The following is a 22,515-nucleotide window of genomic DNA, read 5'->3' as shown; positions in this document are numbered from 1 at the left end:
TGACATGAGAGGACATTAGGCCCCATCTGCTCTCAGACTTTTACATTTGTGTGCATGGGCCCGGAGCTCCCTGGGAGCCTGGACCGCCAAGGGCATGTCTGTGGGCAATGTCCATGTCACCATTTTACAAGCAACTTTCTTCTTTCTGTTTGCAGGACAGCTGTGCAAGAGTGCTGCTGTTTCGGGGTGGAAATAAGGAACTGAAAAACTATAACAGCCAGACGCCATTTCAGGTAAAGGGCTCTCGACAGTAAGATGCACCTGTGCACAAGTGGCATTGTCATAGGTGATGGCTTGGTTTCCACGTGCTGTGTGTGTATATGACACGACTACTTCTTGAGCCTTGGCCATTTTCTGTGTTGGAGGCTGCACCATATCCTTGTCACTTAGCACCAAGCTGCTTCCCTTTTCTCACAGGCTTGCTTCCTTTAGACTAACCAGTGGGATTCATGCAGACAAGTCTCTGTGGAATATTCTGGAAAGGCAGTAGAGTCATGTCTGCTTTCCTTTCTGCAGGGGGGCAGGTGCTTCATGGGGGCAGGACTTGGCACCCATTGGCACCCACTGCCTCTGCCGCCCCAGAGTAGAGAGAGAGAGCAACCCACCTGGCATTGGCCTTGGGGTTCCATGGTGGAGCAAACAACCACTTCCTAAGTTTATTTAAAAAATTGGCAAAATGCATATAACAAAAAGTTGACATCATAGCCATTTAAAAGTGTTTAAAGCAAACAATTCAGGGGCCTTAGTGTATTTATAGTATTGTACAGTCATCACCCTGTCTCATTAAGAGCTCTTCCATCACCCCTATACCCACTAATCAGTCACTCCCATCCCCTCCCTCCAGCCCCTGGACAGCCACCAACCTTCCTTCCATCTCTCTGGGTCACCTGTTTTGCACACTAGGGGACACACAACAGGTGACATTTTATGCTTGACTTCCTTTGCTGACCAAGGGTCATCAGTATTGCAGCAAGCATTGTTCCTTTTTGTGTCTGTTTTTATTTTAAGACTTCCAGCTCCTGGCTCAGGTGACCCTGCTGCCTCAGCCTCTAGAGTAGCTGGGACCCCAGGTGCATGCCACCATGCCTGGCTACCTTGTTCCTTTTTATGGGTTGATAATGTTCCATTGTGTGGCTATAAGGTGCATATAATTTTAATGCTTTTGACCAGAGAGCATGTAGTTTGGAGGGATTTTATATATCTATATCTATATCTATATCTATCTATCTATCTATATCTATCTATATATATACACCTATGTATTAGTTAAGTAGTTAAGTGCCCTAAGTTACAGAAATGCTTTTCAGTACTCTACAAAGACAGATATATCCACGCGAACTGGAAGTAGAAGATCACGAACTCCCTATCGGGAATAATTGGTGTGTCTTTTTGAGCTGAGAGAAGTCTGACTTGGTTCTGCCTTCCACAGACGACTCTCCTAATTACTCTTCTTAGACATTACTGATAAGCAAATCAGTTCAGAGCAGCAGCTGGGCCCAGATGTCCAAGGACCCATGAAAGGGCTTCCTGACCCTTCAATTGTGGTGGGCTGGGCTGCAGTCTGGAATCGTGCAGTTTGTAAAGGTTTAAACAAGTGCAGCGCAGAAATGGGCTCCCAGCTTGCTGATGATCTGGAAAGACCACGGTTACTTTCTGAGAAAATGTCCTCTTTCCCGTGGTGCACGTGCAGAGCTGTGGGCTCCGTGCACTTCATGGAAAGACTATTCCATCCCTTTGGGCTTAGCTATGGGTTGGTAGGCTGGGCTTAATACATTTCTTTTTTTTAATTTCCAAAAAAAACCCAAAGCAAAAAGGAAACTGGCCAGACACATGCCTGAAATACTAGGTACTCAGGAGGCAGAGATGAGACGTAACCTGGTTCAAGGCCAGCCTGGGCATAACGTTAACAAGACCCATCTCAACCAATAGCTGGGCCCTGTGGTGTGTGCCTGTGGTTCCAGCTGTGTGGGAGGCCGTAGGTAGGTGGATCAGGGTCTGAGGCTGGCCCCAGGGCAAAAATGTGAGACCCTATCAGAAAAATAACTGAAAAACAAAAAAAAGGCTAGGGACTGTGGGCTCAAGTGGCAGAGCACCTGCCAAGCACGCATGAGATGCAGAGGTCAAGTTCAGTGGTAGAGCCCTCGAACATGTGCGTGAGGCCTGAGTTCCAGCCCCAGCATGGCTAAATAAATAGATAAAAATAAAAAGAATTCAAAAGTCTAAAAGTTACCTAAATTGCTGAGATCAAGTGCTAATGCCCTTTGAGTCATGGCAAATGCCGGCACACCTCAGGTGAGCCACTGACTCCTGCACGGCTTACAGCTGACACCGGAAGCCAGGCTTCTGCGGCACCCAGGCCAAAGGCTGACATCAGTGGCCTGCCCCTCCCTGTCAGTCCCCAGTACTGTCTCATCACCAGGTGCAGTGGTCACCACCTGGACCGGGAACACTGTTCTGAGTGAGTCCTGGCAGGGTGCCTCACGTACCTTCCCTGCAGCACTGTGGCAGTTTGAACCCAATGCCGTCATTTCTGTTTTGCTAAAGACAGTCAGGCCACAGATGGTTCCAAAAGAAAATAGTTCAAAATACCATTGAATAGACCGGACTTTGCATCCCCCCAAACGTGGCTCATGGGGCCAGAGGGACCAGAGCCCAGCTGTTGTGCACGTGCAGAATGGGCTCTGACTGCTACTGCACGTGTCAGGACCAGTCCTCCTCCTTCTGCCTCTGGTTTTAGTAACACCTAGCCACTGAGTTGACTCTAGGTCCTAACCTGTGTGCACCGTGTCCTCAGCATTCACTTCTCCCCGATTCTGGAAAGGCACCCCTGAACCCCAAGCCTGTGGGGGCAAGGTGGCTTTCTGTCCACCTGCAGTGCTGGCACTGCTGCTGTGTCTATGAGCACTGGGTTTGGCAAGGAGTCTTGGCCCAGCGGTGGGCTTATCTGGCCAAACCTGTTTTTGGTGACTTGATCCAAATGCTGGGCCAGCAGCATCAGCAAGACGTAAGAGCCTGAGGGAAATGCAGGCTCTCAGGCCTCGCCCCAGCCTGTGGAACTGAGCTCTGGAGTCGGATCTGGGCATGTTTCAATATGGCCTCGAGGGATTCTCGTTCTGCTTGGGCTTGGGAATACTAGAGTGGTTTAGCTAAGGATGAGAAAAAAGAAGGGGAAAGAAAACACAGCATTCTGTGACTGTCTCCTCAATGGTGATGGTGATGGTGGTGATAGTGGTGCTGATAGTGGTGACAGCAGAGGCGATGGGTCTTCCCACTTGCACAGTGTGAAAACTAACAGTGCTCTCCTCTGTGCTGTCCCGGGATATCTGACGAGCCAGTGAGACAGGCTTTCTTATTCCCAGTTGATGGAAGGAAAGGAGACAGAATTTCACAAACAGCAGTGGCAGGGTCATTTGGGCCAGGCCTCCTGATGTCCAGCTCTGGGGTCTGGGAAGAGGAAATTGCTTCCTGTGACAGATGACCTACCTCCCATCCTGGCACAAAGTGACCATCAGAGCCTTTGCCTTCGAATCACGCAGTTGAAGATGGCAAATGTCCAGTTGTGAAGACAATGGGGAACAGTGGGAGGAGGCCTACAATCTTGAAGACCCAGGTCAAGGAGGCCTGCAACAGGGAGAGAGGTAGAGGACAGTAGTGTCATGGGGTGGGCGATGAGGTGCTTGCTCTCAGATGCTATCTAGCATGGGGGAGATGACCTCCATCACACAGGTGCACCTTTCAGTCTGTGGGGCCTCGACTGAAGCGAGGAGGAACCTGTCTGAACACTGCCGCATCAGCCCCTGCCAGGGCTCCTTCTCCTGGCCTGTCCAGTAGGAGACTTGCGAGCTCCACAGTTAAGTCATCCAATTCCCCAGGGCATGTATGTATCGAGGTGCATCTGTACGATAGGTGTGCATACACAGATGCCTGTGTGTGCATTTGCCTGTGTGTACACACTTACGTGCACATCTATACACACCCCATTGCTCTGTGTCTTTGGAGAGCTCTGACTGAGACAGGAGAGGGGCTGTTCCTGCTGCCTGGTGACCACATTCCCCAAACAGTTTCTGTTGTCGTGTGGAGCCAAGGGTGCCAGCCTTCGGTGGTGTGACTTGGTGAGGGCAGCCAGCCTCCCAGTGGCACTGCTGCGTCTGTCTCTAGGTCATTGTCAGCAGTTGCCAACTGTTCAGAAGCAGACCGAGGGTAGGGAACGTGAGGGAGAAAGGAAATGGCGGCGAGAGGCTTTCTGAGTGGCCTGAGTCCAGTGGTAAACTGGAGGGAAGCCAAGGCTGAGATGGAGGAAGTGGAGACCAGGCCACGGAGCAGAAGCTTTTCTGGTGTGGTTTGGGCCGCCCTTGAAGGTGGCAGGTCCCCACTCAGCCCTGCACTGGGCCCTTCTCATATAGGTCATGAGTCAGGCTCCCACGGGGCTGTTCTTGGAGGAGAGTTGGGTGAACGGCCTGGGCCACAGCTCACAGGGGGACTGTGAGGGTGGCAGAGGGCTGCAGGGCACCAGACCCTGGGTCTCCCCTCAGCCCCTGTGCTGCCTGGGAAAGGAGGAGAATGCAGGGCAGATCAGAGACAGAAGCAGAGATTGAGATTCCCAGGGAGCCAGAGGCAAACCCAGGTTGGTCGGCTGCCCAGGGCAGTGGGTGCCCGCAGGTGCTCCCAGACACCATGGATGACCCTTTGGTTTCCTCAGGTCAATGGAACCTCGAGGGCCATGACCCTTCTCCAGCCCATTCCCCGGGGGAGGACTTGCCCTGACCGTGACCTCATCTCTTCTGATGATGCAGCCTTTGTTCTTCAGACTCTTTGAAGATCTGGTTCACAGTCGCACGATACACGGGGACATGTTGATCATGTACAGTGGTCTCTTGAGACTATAATGGAGCTGAAAAATTCCTATGGCATCGTGACATGACAGCCATCCTTAGTACTGTGTGTGGTGACACTGATGAGGACAAACCCACTGTGCTGCCCATCCTGTAATGTCCAGCATGTAATTCTGTACAGTACATGACAGATAGCACTAATAAGTGACAGTTGCTGCTTTGGGTATCTATCACAGTGTGTCTTCTTACTGTTTTAGAGTGCATTCCTTCTTCTTATAAAAGGGACAGCTTGGCCAGGTATGGTGGCTCGTGCCTGTCATCCCAGCTACTCAGGAGCCATAGGTAGGAGGGTTGCCACCTGTGGGAGGCCCAGGGCGAAAGTCTGAGACCCCATCTGAAAAACAAACTAAAAACAAAAGGGCTGGGGGCGTGGCTCAAATGGTAGAGAGCTTGCCTAGCAGGTGTGAGGCCCTGAGTTCAAACCCCAGTAAAGACTAACAAATAAAAGGACAGGAATAGTGTGAGTCTGCCTTATGGCCGCTCAACCTCAGACATCTTGAGTCCACCGTGGCTCTCAATTGCATCAAGAGGCCGAGTCGAGTGACGGGCCCCTCCCATGCAGGTGTGTGTGACGCACTCTGTGATGGTCACACAACTGCAAAACCTCCTCATGACGCAATTCTCTGAACGATGCATGGCTGCACTTTTGCATGGAGCGACTTAGTGGGAGAGGGGTGAGGTCATGTCCTGTCCCCTGTGGTAACCCTGTGAGCACTCAGCAAGGGACCAGCCTCTGCAGCTCCCATCCTTACCATGTTTTGAACCACCTGCTTGGCTGACGGACCAGTCAGTGATGAGGGTTCTGGAAGCTAAGCTTTCTCTGGGAAACCAACAAAACCTGCTCAACAGGCCCTTCCGGCCTAGGAGCTTCCAGAATTTCTCTCAAAACCCAGAATAATCTGATTGTGCCTGGTGTTGGGGGCACCCTCATTGATTTGGGAGACAGGTTGAGGTGGTTTTGACTTCTCCTGTGACCGTCCTCCTTCTGGGACCTGTTGTGAGCAGCAAGGGTTCTAGGACATGCCCTGGTCATGTCACTGTCTGTGTCAGGAGCTGAAAGGCCACCCCATGAGAGGGGACCATTCACTGGCCCTGCTGGGCCTGGTAGCCTCAGGCCTGGGAATGGTCAGCATGAGCAGGAAGACCAGCTTCCGCTCAGCGGGAGAGCAGATGACATACATGGCGAGGAAACAGAGCAGGGTGGAGTCAGGAGGACAGGCAGAGGTAGAAGTGAGGCGGACCCATGTGTGCAGAGATGCACACAAGCACCCTAGGAAGAGGGACCTCTGTCCCTTTGTCCTCCAGTGTGGCTCTCAGCACGTCACTCTGACACCAGGTGCCAGGTTTCCCACCCAAGGACAAACCTGCTCCAGCTGTTGTCCCATTTGTTCTCACAGGTGAGGACCCTGGCTCCAGGGTGCCCCCTGCCACTTCAGATGCCTATCATGAGTCCATGCTGTGTCCTGGTGTAAAATGGGGGTTCCCGTGACCGCCCGCCTCAGGTTTGATAACTAGCTGGAACAGCTTACAGAACTTGGGAAGGGTTTATAAGCACCAGACTCGGGACCTGCCAAGTGGAAGGGACACTCAGAGCAAGAGTGGGAGGGGCTCTCGTGCCCACTCTGGATGCGCCACCCTCCCAGCACCTCAGTCTCCACCACCCTGGAGGACCTCTCGGTCCTGTGGGTTTGAGTTTTTGAAGACTTCATGTCATAGACACGATTGATTCGTCATTGGTTATTGGTGATCAACTTGGCTTCTAGTCTTCCGATCACAGAATCGGCCTATCCTGGCTCCAGCCACCTTTGGAACTTTCTAGAAGTGGCTGTGTTACAGTCAGCTCAGGTGTGGCACAAGGGTCTTATGGATCAGAAAAGACACACCTGTCACGTTCTTGCTCTTTGCTAAGAAATGCCATGGCTTTTAGGAGCTCTGCACCTGGAATGGGGACAAAGATTAAGTCCACATTTCTGGTCACCGGTCGCACCAGCATAGGGCCACAGCAACATCTGGAAAGAACATGGCATGTCAACGGGGCGGTGGCAGGACCCCGGGCTGGCATGTGGTAACCTGCCACCCCTGCCAAGGGCATGGGGCTGGGGAAGCGCTCATTTCTAAGTCATTTCTTTGGAAAGTTCTGTGAGTCTTATTTGGGCTTCAGACCCTGCGTTCCCATAGAAACAGGGAAGTCGAAGTTGTATTTCTAGATGAGGACTAGGAGCCCCAGCAACCCCAAATGTGGCTGACAGACCATGCATATTTATGACGGGAAGTAGACGGGCTGGGTTCATCATCTCAGCCAGTACGCACTGCGCTCCAAGTCGGGCTGCACTGTTTCTAGGTGCTGGGAAAACACAGAACCAGGCAGCACCTCTGCTCCCACAAGCATGCAGCACTCAAACCAACTGGCAAGCACACGGGAGATGGGTCCCACGTCTGGGGTGACAAATAACAAGAAACACAAAGCAGGCTGAAAGGGCAGAGCAACACTGTGGTGCTGCTGCAGAGAGGCAGGTCTGTTCTGTGCCAGGCACCCGGAATGACCTCTGTGATGCTTGAGGGGAAAAAAGGGAAAAGAAGGGGAGAGAAGGAACAAGCTCTGTGGGTCTGTAGGGGAAGCAGTTCAGGAACTGACACATGCAAAGGGTGCAGGGTCAGTGTCCACCCCATACCCGGGGTGTTTAGGGGACAGCAAAACTAGCCAGCTAGGGGAGGGCCAGGGCAAATGCCTCCACCAGTGATGAGAAATGAGACCAAAGAGGAGCCTCGTGGATTGACAAGGACCTTGGATATCCCCCCACCCCCACCCCGAGGTACTAGGGCTTGAACTCAGGGCTTTTACCTTGAGCCACTCCACCAGTCCAATTTTTTGTGATAGGGTTTTTCGAGATAGGGTGTTGCAAACTATTTGCCTCGGCCTCCTCAGTAGCTAGGATTACAGGTGTGAGCAGCTGGCACCCGGCTAGGACTTTGGGTTTGACACTGTGCAATGGGCAGAACCAACAGAATCGGAGAAAACAAATGGACATCATCACACTTCCTGCACACCTGAGTAAGTGCGGCCAGTTTCCCGGGAACTGAATCTGCAGGCCACTGCCCTCCAGGTCCCAAGAAGCATGCTTGCAAGAACTCGGGCTCAGTCACCAGGGCCTGTGTGCCAGGGCCAGGCAGGAACCCAGGCACTGTGCTCTACTGTGTGAAGATGGGAGAAGGTGTCACCACTCTGCAAGAAGAAAGCCTTAAAAACTGGGATGGTGGGCAGCCTGTGTCACCTCTCTGGAGGCCAGGGACTAAGTGCCCCCTGTCTGCAGCAGAAAGAGCTCAGCACCTGGGCGGCATGAGAGTGCCTGATCCCCTGACCTGCCAAGCCTATGCGCCCAGACCGCTGGAAACCTCGCAGAAGTCTCACCTCCCTGCTCGCTCCCTTCACTTCCTCATGCCTCTCCAGCCACCCAGGCCTCCCCCCTCTGCCAGACAAGGATGGCACCACTATGAATAGAACCCATCCTTCAACTATCCCATCTTTGGTCTCCCCAGCACCGAGAGCACTGCAGGGGAAGCCTCTGGCCTGCGGACGAGAATCCCTACAGATCCTGTTCTGTGCAGAAGTGCTTCACGTTCAAAATGAGGACAGACAGCTGGGGTGTCCCACTGTTGCAGAAAGACAGCCAAAGTCAAAGGCAGACATTAAACAGCAAAACTAAAGGTGCCAGGCAGGAGTGGAGACAATGTAGGAGGATAAAAGGGGACTTCCAAAATGCCTGTCTACTGTCCCCAGCCTCTGCAAGCCCGGGAGCCTGCAGGCAGGCGCTTGGAATAGAGTAATGGTAGCAAAAGTACCAGGACAGTGGAGAAGGCGACAAGAGAAGCTGGTGTGAGAACTGGAGTGTCACTGTGTCCTGGTGACACAAGTCATTGGCAGGTTCAAGTTAGAACAGCAGGGTTCCCAGAGGGAGCAGGAAAAGAGAGAAGACAGACCAGAGGCCTGGGGACAGTGCCCCTGAATGGGAGGATGTGAGGCCCCACGCAAGAGGGTTCCCACAGGTCTGGTGTAAAGCAGAAGAGATGTCCCTGGCAAGAATGAGCGTGCAGGGAGCTCAGCACCATGAGGACAGAAATAAAAATGTAATCCTGGAAGTTTCCAGAAGGAACATCTCAGTTCCACACAGGGGCCCAGGCATCACAGGAAGACTCATCACCTGTGGTCCTGTTCCTGCAACACTCGGAGGGAGGGAAGGCTTCTAAACCAGTGTTCTTGTGACACGGCAAGAACGGGTTCTCACCTGGATGCCTCCTGGGCTTCCCCATCGGGGACTGCAGGAGGCCACTGCACCCGATGAGGGACCAGGCCAGGGCCCGGGGAGGCCAACTAGGACCATTAGTGCAGGCAAGGGAGGCAGGCTGAAGGGCTGTCACCAGAAACAAAGGAGACAGAGGGAGAGTGCCACACGGGTCTGTACCCAGTGAGAAGAGGCCCATACCCCACAGTCTACACCTCTGTTAGAGCCTAGCAATAAATTAATTGTAGGTAAACAGGCAGCCATTAAAACATGCTGTCCTTCACTGGAGGGAGGGTCACTCATGGTGGGCCACCTGCCTCGAATGCAACGCAGGTAGCCTAACAGCGGGAACGTGGGGAACAGCAAGGAGCCGAGCCTGGGGAGCACCTGGCTGGGCTGTGAGAAATGAGTGGAGCCCCCGTCCTCCCTGTGGGGAGGGCAAGAGCCGAGTCAGAGGCTCAGACCAGGGCCACAGCTGCGTGTTTTTATGTGGCACGGGGATGGAGGGCACTGGAGGGAGTGGGGCAGCCTCCGACCAGTGTAAAGGATTTCACTCTTCCAGCCATCCACGCAGATTGCATGACATGGGTAAAAGTAAAAATTTGCTTTCTGTTTTGGCAGTACCGAAGTCTGATCTCACAGCCTCCTGCTCTACTGCTTGAGCCACATACCCCAGTCTTGTTTTCCCTTTAATTTTTTAGGTAGGGTTTTATGCTTTTTTTTTTTTTTGCCTGGGGCTGACCTCAGACCACAATCCTCCTACCTCTGCTTCCCGAGTAACTGGGATTACAGATAGGCACCACCTCGCCCAGCCTTGATGTAGTTTAAAATTTTTTTGTTAAAGGGGAAATCTTATTTCCTCTCCCACCTTCCTTAATCTCGCCCTGCAGTGTGGTAAGGCAGACTGCTTTGGGGGGAATCTGACCTCTTCAGTGGCCAGGGTCACTGTCCCTTTGGCTCAGACCTTGCAGTCACTCCTCAGCCCTGTCCTAGCTGTCTGTCCAGGAGGTGTTGACACCTGCTAATCCCTTACATGACTTCCTGCACCCTACATCTGAGCCATTGTCACCCTTGTGTGAGACACAGCCCCAGTCTTCCTAGGATTCTGTCCACTGTAGCCTGGTCAGAGCCCCAGAGCACAGGGTGTTGCCTGGCACCCTGTCGAGCTCCTCCATCTAGATATCTCAGCGTGAATCAGAAGGTGCTAGAGAGTTCCCTGGGCCTGGCTTCAGTAGCAAGTTCCTGGCCATGACTACAACCATGCTTCCTTAGCCGAGTCCATCAGAGAAATGGGTCTCCCTCTGCCTGCACCACTCTGTCTCTGAGGCCACAACCTCCCAAAACCAGACAGGTGCTTTGTGCTCTCAGGCAGGAGGTGGGACTACGTGCCCCGTGCCCATCCTTGCCAGGTGAACTCCTGTCGCCCTGCAGAGCCTCCTGTTTCCCATTTTACTTGCTATACACCTTGTTCTCACTGTCTATAACGGATGGTTTATGCATCTGTCTCCCAAAAGAAACTGTAAAGTGCTCTGAGGAGAAGGAGGCGCTGTCTCCTCTGTGCTCCTGGAACCCTCCTTAACTGAAGGTACACTGAGTGGACAGTGGCTGATCAAGGGGCGCAAAGCTCCTTGTAGTTGTGCAGGCTGGCCACCAGGTGGCAGTGTTAACAGGGAGCAGCTGGGTGCCAGGTGGGAAGGTGGGAAGTTGCTGTTCAAATGCAAAAGGTGAGGAGCACAGTGCAGGTGCAGCTGACCCCTGACCTAAGATATTTGCCGATCTGCTTCTGTCCTGAAGACCCATGTGTCTCTGAGTTCAAATCCTCAAGTTCCACAAGAAGTGAGGTCTAGGGCTAAAGGCGTGGTCAGGTGGTAGAGCGCCTACAGAGCCCTGAATTCAAACCACAGCACGATCAGCCAAAAGAAGTGAGGTCTGCCACGGCAGTAGACATTTGTCTCTCACAGTTCTGGGGACTGAAGTTCAGAATCGAGGCTTTGGTTGACTCCATTTTTTGTGATGGCCTCACATCACAGGAAGAGATGGATCAGGTCTCTTCTCACAGGGACACTACTTCCATCCCAGAGACCGATTCACAACCAGACCCGACACTGAGGACCTCCAGAGGTCCCTTTTCTAAAAGCCGTCATGTGGGGTTGGAGCTGCTGCACGTGAACGTGGTGGGGGACATGCAGACCCTTGGGCTACACTGACCCAGCTTGCAAGTTGTGGGGTCAGGTTTCACGCTGAGGGTGTGAGGGGTTTCTGCCATGCACTGCACTGCTGCTCTGTCCATAGTTTTGTGGCATCTCACTGTCCCTGAGTCACCTGCTGCTGGCCTTTGTCATCGTTCTGGGAGGAGTCGTGTGTATGTGTGCGGCACCTCTGTGTGCTAAACTCAGATCAATATCTGTCCGTCATGAGGGAGGAGGGGGTAGAGGAGCTGAGTGTCCTCTGTGGGCCACACAGGGGCCAAGTGCTTTGTCACTGTAATGTCACCATTTCACATTCTGCGTAATTGCAAATTGATTTTCAAGGTCAGCTAGCAAGGCAGAGTTGAAGTTGGGACCATCAAACCCAAGCTTGTAATCCCATTGGCTCCTCTGCCTCTAGCAGAGGGGATCTAGCAAAGACCCCTTCTGTGGGTCTTTGTCTCCCTGCCAGCACACACGCAGCTCCACAGGGCAGAGAGAAAGTCGCCAGTGTCCCATGACATTCCCACAGTGCAGCATGCCAGGGTCCTCAGCACACACTGGTGACTGAGTGAATGAAAGGCCTGAGGTCCCTGGATGGTGCCAGTTGGTATAGGGAGGTGTTTCTCAGCCCTTCCTCCTCATTACCTGCCACCTCCCCCGGGACGTTTGAATGCCACAGGATATTGAATTCCTATGACTGGCTGTAGCTGGGCTGTGTGCATGGGGTGGGGGAGGCTGTGAGCACAAAGGGGTGAAATATTTTCTGTCAAGAACCAGTGCTCCCCCGGGTGTGATAACGCCCCGCTGAGAAGATTTAAGGCCATGGAGCTTTGTGGCACTTTGTCACAGAGCCAGCATCACACCGGTGCCCACTTGGACTCTCTCAGACCACACTGGACATCCGTGCCTTTTGCTCACTGCATCTGGAGCAGGTCGTAGAGTCTGGGAAATGCTGGGGACTGAGGATGACAGTCACCCCCTGAGCCCCCTCTCAGGAGAGGGTCCTGTGGGGTTTTCTGACTCCCAGTACTAAGCACAGTCAGCCTGATGAGCCTCAATAGAGCCAAGGCAGCGCTGCTCACAGGATTTGGGACATTTTTCTTACTGTCACATGGGGTTGAGACTCCTAAAAGGTTTTGTGCCTCTCCTCATGGCTACCCTCCTCAGGGGACACTTGTTTCCAGCTGCTCTTGGTTTGGAAGTCATCTGCACGTGACTTAGCGTGTCCATGGTGGGGAGTGACACATCCCAAGTCCAAGCAGACACCGGGGTCAGGACAGGAGAGAAGTGCACAGAATCCCAGTATTCAAGTTTGAAAGCCACAGCTAATAGTGACATTTCAAAAAAGAGCAGGTCACTCAAATCCCAGGGCAGGCAGGGGACACTTGGGAGCCTGTTTGAGGAGGACTGATGCCTGACAAAGGCGTGGTGAGGACGACACTGGGCACCAGCATCACGCACCCACACGTGGTTTCCAGTGGCCCTGCCTCCAGCCTGTCTACACAGCACTGTTGGGGACCCTGGCTGGGACTGTCGGCAGGGTGGGGAGATGAGGACACCTTAGCGCATAGCTCACCTGGGCAGTGCCAGCTCTGTGAACCGGTGCCATGGTGATGAAAAACCAAAGTGACTCAGCAAACTAGACACAAACATCGCTGTGTGCGTGCGCCATCCTGCTGCCTTGGCCTGTTTTTAAGGATGTTTGACAGCTCTTGAGTTGGGTTTTGTCTGAGTTTTCTCCACAGGTTTAATTTTTTTTATTAACATTTTGAGAATAAGCCCCAGAGATTTGGTATTTAAGGAATGGTATTTATTCAAGAGACAGAAATCTCAACCAGCTGTGACATTAATAAGGCCAAATTGATCTCAATTAGTGCGAGACGGCTGCCCCGAAGTCAGGACTGGCTCTTGCCCCTCTGAGGCTAGCACTGTTGGGATGAGGGACAGGCCCTGGTCCCACTGGGCAGGGATCCCAGGCTCTCTGTGACCAACACCTCCAAGTTCCCACTTTATTTGGAAAGATTCACAAGACAGGAACTGTGGGAAATGCCAGTTAGCATTACAAGGAAAGAACTCCTACAAAGACTCCTTCTGCTTTTCTGGTTTGTGGGGTTTTGAGAAGCTTGTCCAGCTAGCTGCATCCTCTTGGAAGAGGCCCTAGGGGTCTTGGGACAGCATCAATTAGACACAGCCTGTGTATTTATTCATCTCTGAGCTATATTCGGCAACTCAACCCAGGGCTGACTCATTGTGGGTATGTTTCAACAAAAAGGTTGGTTAAATGAATGAAAAAAGTTAAATTGGCAGCTTGGGTTCAGAGAAGTCCTCATTTCCAGACAGAAGAGAATCAGTTATAATTTTAGGTTTGAGGATGCTGGAAAGATTGGCTGACCTGCAGGAGCCTCCTCAGGTAGATTCTAGAAATCTCAGGAGTGTCCTTGAACTCCTGACTTAGCTCTTACTGTCATCCTCAGCTAAGCAAGTGACCAGGGCTGGTTACTAATGTCAGATTTGGTTCTTCTGTCTCCAAGATGGAACAGACAGCCACAGCCGTGTGGCTGAGGAGAACACAAGCCGGTCCTCGGCACAGGGTGTGCCTGTCTGTCTTCCGTGTGACCGTGCCACACTTTGGCCTTGTCTCGGTCCCCAGGGGAGATGGGCCATTCAAGAGGGAGTCAACTCTGCAAGTCAAGCCCAGGGGTTAGATGGCTGGCCCTTCTAAGCTGGGCAGCTTGTCTCCTTGGTTACTGCTCTCTGAGACTTAGGCACCTATCTGTTCCATGGTGACAATTCTTGGGCACACTGCGACACTTTGGCTCACTCACCCATCAGCCCTTAGCATGAATCACTGCAGCCGTCACCCAGCCTGCAGGTGAGGGACCCATTTTGGGTCCACTATCCCAGGTCTATCCAGGTCTTAAGGTTCTCATGAAACCCCCACTGGAGCTCAGGTGAGCCTCAGCGTGCAGCTCTGCCCAGATCCCTAATGGGGCATTCCCCAGCACAGGGGGATCAGCTTTGACAATCTTATTTCTGGGACTCTAATCTTTTTCCTGAACAGATACCTCTTGCCAGGTGGTCACCTCCTGACCCACTGGCCCCCAACTGCTGCCTGATGTTGTGTTTCATTTGTCATTCAACACACACTTAGGGAAAACCTAGGGACAGGATGTTCTGCAGTGAAGCAGAAGAGCCGCACGAGTACCCAATGGCACACTGGACGTCCTGTGCTCCCCTTCCACACCGTCTGAGTTATGAGCAGTGTTTAGAAGATTCACCACAATTGTCCTTTCTGTCCTTGGGCTCATGAAGTAGTGAGCACCCGTAACTGATGATGGCTTAGATTTCATGACATTTGGTCATTGTACTTGTGGTGAAGGCCAGGAGAGGATTTTTGGGGTGACCTGACTGGGACCTGCAGGCTTCCCTGGGGAACAACCTTTCCTTGGACTTCTGAGTGCCCAGGAGGGACAGGGTGGGGAAGGACAGACTCCCAGGGCAGAATCCCCCCCAACACACACACACACACCCCGCCGTGTTTGAAGGTCACACCAGGGGAGGGCTGTCAGAGGGAGGCCTGTGTCAGAACATGGCTTTAATGTGCTGTGTGTGGCATTGCTTTTTTTTTTAAATGGCAATCGTCGTTGTGAGCAAATCTGCTTCTCAAAATGATTTTAAAGTTCTGATGTTTTCAGCTGAGATAAAATATACCTACCATAAAATCTACCATTTAGTCAGGCTAAGCGCAGAGCTCAGAGCCATTAACACACTCACACTGTTGTGCAGGCACCTCATAGTCCTCTCCCAGAACGTCCTCATCTTCCCAAACTAAAACTCTGGCCCCATTTGACCCTGACTCCCCAGCCCCCACAGCCCCTGGCATCCCCATCCTACTTTCTATCTGATGCTCTGCCCTTTGAGTAGAATCCTGCAGTGTGTGTCCTGCTCTGACTGGCTTACTTCTCTCAGCCTAGTGTCCCCAATCTATCCACATGGTAGCCTGTGTCCAGATTTCCTTTTATAGGGTTGAGTACTATTCCATTGCGTGGAGGGACCGCATTTTTCTTAGAAGATAACACTGCTGCAAACATTGTTGCACCTATACTGAGTCCCTGCTTTCACTTCTGCGGAGGAACCCAAGAAGGAAAGTTGCAGAGCCAGAGGTTACTGTGAGCCACTGTGCTGTTTCCTCCAGCGGCTGCACCACTTCCTCTTCCCACCATCGGTGTCGGGTGGCTCCAGTCCTCTCCAATGCCACTCTAACGGAGGGGTCCCTGGACTGTCCGAGGTGAGGCCCTGCTGTAGAGGGATGGGGACCAAAGGGAAGGTGGGATCCTGCTGGAAGCACCACCTGCTTAGCGGCTCAGATTCCCAAGGGGTGGGTTTCCCCACAGGTGCTATGTCTGGAACCAGATGTCTGCCCCACGTTTCCTTTCCTTCCAAGAGCGTCCCGGTTTTGGTTCCGGTTGAAGCTCTGGTGTGAGCTGCTGGTGGCTCTTAGAAACTGGTGATAAAGGCTGCAGAGACTTTCACACTTCCTTCAAGGCGTTTTTTATGCTAATTTGGAATTGCTGAGGTTTGTGCAGGCGTGATTGGATGATGGGTTCCATTCTTTTTGTTAAATGTTATGGGGGTGATTTTCACTTTGGGAAAATAACAAGGGTGGTTGAAGTCCGGATCTGTGTGGAGGTGGGCCTTTGCACATCAGACAGTGGCTTTCCAAATGCCAGCCCTCGCTGCGGTCGGGGAACATGAGCGCTGACATCAGCCACAGTCTGGAAGACGGGCAGTTTGTACCACTGGGTCTTTGCCATCAAGATGGCTTGGTGGCTCACGCCTGTCATCCAAGCTACTTGGGAAGCAGAGATTGGGAGGATTGAGGTTCAAGCCCAGCCTGGGCAAAAAGTTAGCAAGACCCCATCCCAACAAACAGGGTGGATGTGGTGGGTCACACACATCATCCCAGCTATGTGGGATGTGTGAGTAAGAAGATGAATCCAAGGCTGGCCCCAGGCAAAAATGTGAGACCTTACCTGAAAAATAACTAAAACAAAAAGGGCTGGGGGCGTGGCTCAGGGTGGACACCTGCCTAGCAAGCATGAGGCCCTGAGTTCAAAGCCCAGTACTGCCAGAGGAAACAAGGGGAAAAAAAATGCCTTCTCTTCCTGCTTTTAAAAGGCAGATGAGGTGTTAAAGATGCCCCTGGTGACCAGTGGACAGCATCTCCTCCAGGAATGGAGGCAGCTAGGTGGTTACATGGCCTCCTGAGCTGCCATTATCCTGATGTGGCATAGCCAAGCCAGCAGCTGTGACAGTCATCCTGTTCAGCCACCCTTGGGGCTGTTGAGGTGGCGCAGTCACTTGTCCTTGGTTTCCCAGTGCTCGGTTCTGACTTGTGTTTTAAAGAAGAGTTTTATCGGTAATATACTTCACACCCTGTACTGCTCACCTGTAACATGCACGAGCCACAGGTTATGGGGTGATCGGAGTTGTACAGCCAGTTTTAGGACATCTTCCCCCCAAAAAAGAAATTCTTTTCTGTGACTCTCCTAATCCACCTTCTCCCAGAGGCAGACCCCCTGCTGTCTCTGTGGGTCTGCCGCCCCTGGCCATTGCGCAGGACAGGAACACACATTGTGTGGCCTTTCGTGTGTGTCTCCTCCCACTGATCAGGGTGTTTTCGGGGTGAGTCTGTCTTTCCTTTGCTCCCTTTTGTGACGGAGTCTCACCCATGCGTGACTGCGTATCCGTGCATCCCCTTGTTCCCTGATGGCTTCTGTGCCTTCTTACTGTCAGAAAAACCAACACTAACAATGCATTATGTTTACCAGGCCAGCCTCTGAGGCCCATCCCCTCTTCCCAGACCGGGCGGTAACTTAGGAACATCTCACGTTCAGAACCCCGCATCCGCCCGGGGTGGTAGTGACGACAGAGCTAGAATCTCTCTCAGACGACTAGCTCTGTTACTTGCATCGGTCAGCACGGACCAGTTTATGCATAGGAACACAAACATCTCCACACTCTCACGGTCATCCATCTGGTGACCATGTCTAAAGGTCTGCCGTGGCTTTGTCCTGCTTTCATCTCTGTTCCAGGATCCAGACAGAAGGAAGGAGACATTACCATTCTCTGGACAGAGGGAGCAGAAACCAGGTGGAACCTGAGGCCGGTGGGGACAGCCTTCCTGCCATAGGGAGACTCTAGTAGCCGCAAGGTGGAGGGCAAGGCCATCTGGTCCTCATCCAGAGAGAGGTTGAGTGATTGGGATCAAGAAAACCCTGCATTAGGGCTGGCAAAATAGAGTACGCCATTGGCCCTTGCCTTATGTTTGTAAATAAAGTTTTATTGCAACACAGTCACATCCAGACAATAGCATTACACCAGCCAAGCTGAGTTGCTCTGATGACGGTCACACAGTGCTCTGAGCTGAAGGCGTCTATGGGAAGGTGCTCTCCACAGCTCCCCTCCCTCTCAGTGTCCTCCCCATCCCCACGACTGTCATGTGGTGTCCACAGCCAGGACCTGACTGCTTTTTGTGGTGCATTTTCTAGATAATATTCCTCCCTCCCCAACAAGTCTACATCCAAGCCTGTGAATGACGCCCTCTGTGACAAAAGGGACTTTGCAGGTCTGAGCACATTAAGGATCTTGAACTTGGATGTAATCCTGGTTTATCTGGTGGCTTCGTGTGAGCACAGGAACCTTGTGAGAAGATGTCAAGTCAGAAGATGTCGCAGGCTGGCCTGGAAGAAGGAGGAAGGGACTGTGTCCCAAGGGGGACAGCAGCCTCGGGGAACTACAACAGGGCAGTGATGGGTTCTGCTGGGAGCTGCAGAAGGAAGGTGGCACCTGACAGGACATCTCGACTTGAGGACTTCTGACCTCCAGAAGTGCAGGAGGCTCGATTCGTGTTGCTGTACACCTCTGCATCCGTGGCCATTTATTGCAGCAGCCCCGGGGGGCATGCATATCTGCATCCTGAGGCCCTGGTCCTGACAGCTGCCCTCTGATGGTCACAGCTGTCTCTAACCAGCTAGATGAAGAGACCGCACACAGAGAGGCGAAGGAGTGGCTTGGGCAGAGCCGTGGGGACGCAGTGTCTGCTCCCACCACACTTTTCTGCAGCACACTTTCTGGTCTTGATGCCAGCACAGCTCATGCGTGGCAACTGTGGGTACCAGTTCTTGAAGTCCTGTGGAGAAAACTAAGGAGATGACAGGCCCTTGCACACATTGTCCCCGCCCCACGGATGTCACTGCTGTTGACAGCAGCTCCTCCCAGCCCTGCCATTCCCCAGTGTCTGTGAGCCTGTGCGGCCCCAGGCTCTATTGGCTTTGCTCTGTTAGCTTCTACGCTGACCCAAACTTCCAGGAGAGAATGCAGAGTCATTCTGGGGGGGTCACCCCGTCCCATCCTTCAGTGTGTGCCTTCCTGACTCCCTTCTCTGGTGCAGGCTTGGTATGGAGTTCAAAAGTGGACCATCTGCCGTGCAGGTCCAGGGCGCAGGCTGACCATCACCTGCCGGCATTCTGCCTGTGTTCCTGCTCAGGCCTGGCCACACTTGCAATCTCTTCCCTCCCTCGGTCCCAGTTCCGGGATCAGCTCTGAAAGCAATGTCTTCACCTGTCACCACAGGCTGTCCCTCCTCTCCAAGGCCTTGCGATCTGCCATGTTCCAGAAAAAGCACGCAGGGGTGTCCTGGTGCACCAATCCCCCAGGAGGACCTTTCTGGGGTGGGGGGGTGGGGAGGGAGGTTGCCCTGGCAACCACACTTCACATGCCTTACTCAGGACCATCCCCTGCAGTCCTCCATCCACGCCTCGTGGGCCCTGAGAGCCCATTCCTCACTGAATCAGAATTCACGACTGGCTGGCCAGCTGTCTCCACATCTGGCCTTAACTGCTCTCCCTTCAAGCAGCCAGCTTTCCTTAGAGGCATTTGGACCACCACCCTGAGGGGCGGCACCATGGTTCTGAGAAGAGATGTTCTTAGCAACGCCACCGGTCGTCTGAGTCTTGGAGCATGGTGTTCGTGGTACTGAAGCACCTTACGTTAACCAGAATTCTCTAGGAAAACCAGATTTAAAATACGAAGGCAGGGTGTGAGTAACGGTAATCCCAGTTACTCAGGAGGTGGAGACTGGAGGATTGTGGTTTGAGGCCAGCCTGGGCAGAAGTTAGTGAGGCCCTATCTCAAAAACAAGCTGTGTTTGGTGACGTGCTTATAATCCCAGCTACTCAGGAGGCATGGGTGGGACAATCGTAGTCTGAAGGCAGCCTGGGCAAAGTTTGTGATATCCTTTGTGAAAGACACACTGCAAGTGAAGTGCTCTGGGGACATGGCTCAAGTGGGAGAGCACCTGCCTGGCAAGGATGAGGCCCTGAGTTCAACCCTAGTACTGCAAAAAAAAAAAAAAAAAATTAAATATGTATTTATGTGTGTATCTAAATTGTTGACATAAGACTGACTCTGCTTTAAAGGAAATAAGAAAGTGGTTTATTCTAAGCCAAATATGAGTGACCGAGGCCCAAGATTCAAGTTACCTGAGTGATGAGCTCCACCCTGCAGAGGGCACGTGGATTTTTACAGCCGGAAGGGGCCTAGGCACAGTGAGGGAAACAAGACCTCGCTTTCACATTGCCTCCTTAGCCCCAGGCCGGGTGGAGGCCAGAGCTCTGCTAGGCTTAGCCACACATCCAGAGAGGTTGACATCACAGTCACAAAACTGTTAGGTCAGAGTCAGGAGTCGAGAGCAAACGACTATCAAAGAGCCCAGGCAGCCCGAGGTGATTCTGTCTCACAAGCTACAACTGTGTGTCTGTCCGCAGTCACAGCCAAGGGCAAGTGGTCTGAGTGGTCTTTAATATAAATGCAGCTTCTGCAGACAGCTTTGGTCCTCCATGTATATATGGAGGAGAGAGAGAGAGAGAGAGAGAGAGAGAGAGAGAGACTGAGATCTGTTAGGAGGGAAGTAGTTCATGGAGTTATTAAGGAGGTGGGGACCGCAGAGAGCCAGTGGTGTAAGTTCTGGTCCAAGGACAGGAGAAGAGAGTGGTCCAGCTGCACAGCCAGGCAACGTGCCACTTCTCTTTTGGCTTTTGTCGTCTTCTGGCCATCAGGGGTAGGAGGATGCCCACCATTGAGAGGTTAATCTCACCCAGGCACTGGCACCCATATAAAACCAACCATCAGGGGCTTGCCAGATCCCCTGACCCTGCCAGGGTCTCCATAAACTTTGTGCGTCCTGAGGGGCTTGTGTCCTTTGCTTGACCCCACTTGAGCCACTCTTAGATCCTTCTCCCCGCACTGACTTGCTGGCTCCGATCCTTCTTGGTCCTGTCATTGCCCTGGGGCTGGATCCCTTGGTCCCTGGGAACGAGGTCACTCTTCTGCACCTCCTGGATCCCAGGTCCACCGCGTCAGGCAGTGAAATGACCCTGGGTGCAGACCGAGAGGGACAGCATCTTGGAATACTGAGCTGTGAAGTCTTTTCTGCAGGTGGAACGCAGACTCTGCATGAATGTTTGCATGGTGTCCAGAGCCGGCGGCCAGGGGCTCTTATTTATTTCAGCGCTGTGGGAGGGATTATTGTTGATAAAATAGAGACAAAGAATCTTCGCTCTCCATGTGTTTCTTTTGAGTCTACTTCTTGTTATCGTGGGCCTTACATTTTTAAACACAGAAGGTAGCAGATTGAGATCCTTTAAGGAGCATATGAGGCGGGCTGCCTCCTGTCCCCTCTCCCTACACAGACCCTAATCACTGGGTTTGGCCTCTAGGTTTTAAGCAGGTGAGGAGCAAACAAGCAGGTGACAGAGGGGGGACGAGAGAGAAATGGTGGAGAGGGAGACAGGCATGTCTCCTTTTTGCTAGAGTGGATCTGACCGGGATCCGAACAAGGACCTCTGTGCGGCAACCCCTTGTATTTCACAGATGCTGTATTTGAAATTTTGCTTACTCACTAAATTCATTCGAAACACCCAAGTTAAAACATTCATGGTTATTCGCAGACAAGTGCAGGGTGTGGAAAATTTGAGTCATGCAACCCACAGGTTCCTAGCTCAGGCGGAACAAAGTGACGCCCTGCCTTTGTTTCAGCTCTCATAATATTTAAACAAGAGCTGTTCTCAATCTAGATAACACCATGTTTTTTTGAAGTTTTGTGTTTTTTTTTTTTTCTGACAGTACTTGAATTTGAACTCAGGGCCTTACGCTTCCTTGGCAGGTTCTCTACCACTTGAGCCATGCCTCCAGCCGTTTCTGCTTTAGTTATTTTTGCATGGGGCGGGGCAGCCTCAGGTCACAATATCCACCTATCTCCATCCCCAAGTAGCTGGGATTACAGGTATGCACCACCACACCTGGTCAATTTTTGTGGCTATTCTTGGTAACTTTGTAATTGAAGATGGTCCTAATGCATTGCTACCGTTCTTCCTGTGGGTCCTGAGCTCAGCATGGCTGTGCCGGGTGGGCCTTGTGGAGACAGCTGTGTGCGATCAGTTTCGTGCAGGCTGTGAGCTCAGTGTCAATGAGTCAACAGAAGCACACACAAAACTAGGTTTGTATTGATCTGTGGGTGGAAATGAGAGCAGAGGCGCAGGAGAGCCTTGCACCGTATTTCTCCTACATGCCGTGACTCGGTGTTCGCTCATTCACCGTATTTCTCCTAGAAGCTGTGACTCGGTATTCGCTCATCCACAGCCTGCTGCTGCCGTAGAAATATTAACCACCCCAGAGGATGAGGAACATCGGTGTATGCCAGCTTGGCTGGTACCATGCCAGCATCTTGCAGGCTGCAAGGCCAGCAGAGGACACAGGGCGCCCTGGTTCATGTTCTTATAACACCCAGGGGTCCCTCGTGCACATCCAGCTTCTCTTCCCACTTGGAAGACCCTCCAACACAGTCACTTATGGTGGGTTTGCTTTCGTGCTATCCCTACACAGGCACAGATCTTCTGTTGTCTAAGCTCCGTGTTGGCATGGCAGGGCATCCCCGAAATACTTACTCCACAGGTTGCTGAGGAGGTGGGGCAGAGAAGTCACCACTGCTGTCATACGCATCAGGAGCCCCAGTGAGGGCGTCTGGAACAGCCACAGGCTGCTGAGTGGCAGCTGTACTCCCCCCGCCGCCCAGCACACACCCCGGCCTCTCTG

General features: G+C 52.5%; 1 protein-coding gene across 3 annotated transcripts in view; it reads left to right on the top strand.

Annotated features, from left to right (window-relative positions):
- The window catches only part of Shank2 (SH3 and multiple ankyrin repeat domains 2), a 505,735-nt gene that overhangs the window by 132,004 nt on the left and 351,216 nt on the right, over positions 1 to 22,515 (top strand). For all 3 annotated transcript variants that reach the window (XM_074050929.1, XM_074050919.1, XM_074050915.1), the window contains one exon: positions 156 to 233. In XM_074050929.1, coding sequence (XP_073907030.1) covers positions 156 to 233 — 78 coding nt within the window. The remainder of the gene's footprint in view (positions 1 to 155; positions 234 to 22,515) is intronic.

The sequence above is a fragment of the Castor canadensis genome, chromosome 1, assembly GCF_047511655.1.
Source record: "Castor canadensis chromosome 1, mCasCan1.hap1v2, whole genome shotgun sequence".
NCBI classification, from domain to species: Eukaryota; Metazoa; Chordata; class Mammalia; order Rodentia; family Castoridae; genus Castor; species Castor canadensis.
Note: the sequence above shows the minus strand (reverse complement) of the source record. Positions and strands in the feature narration are given on the sequence as shown.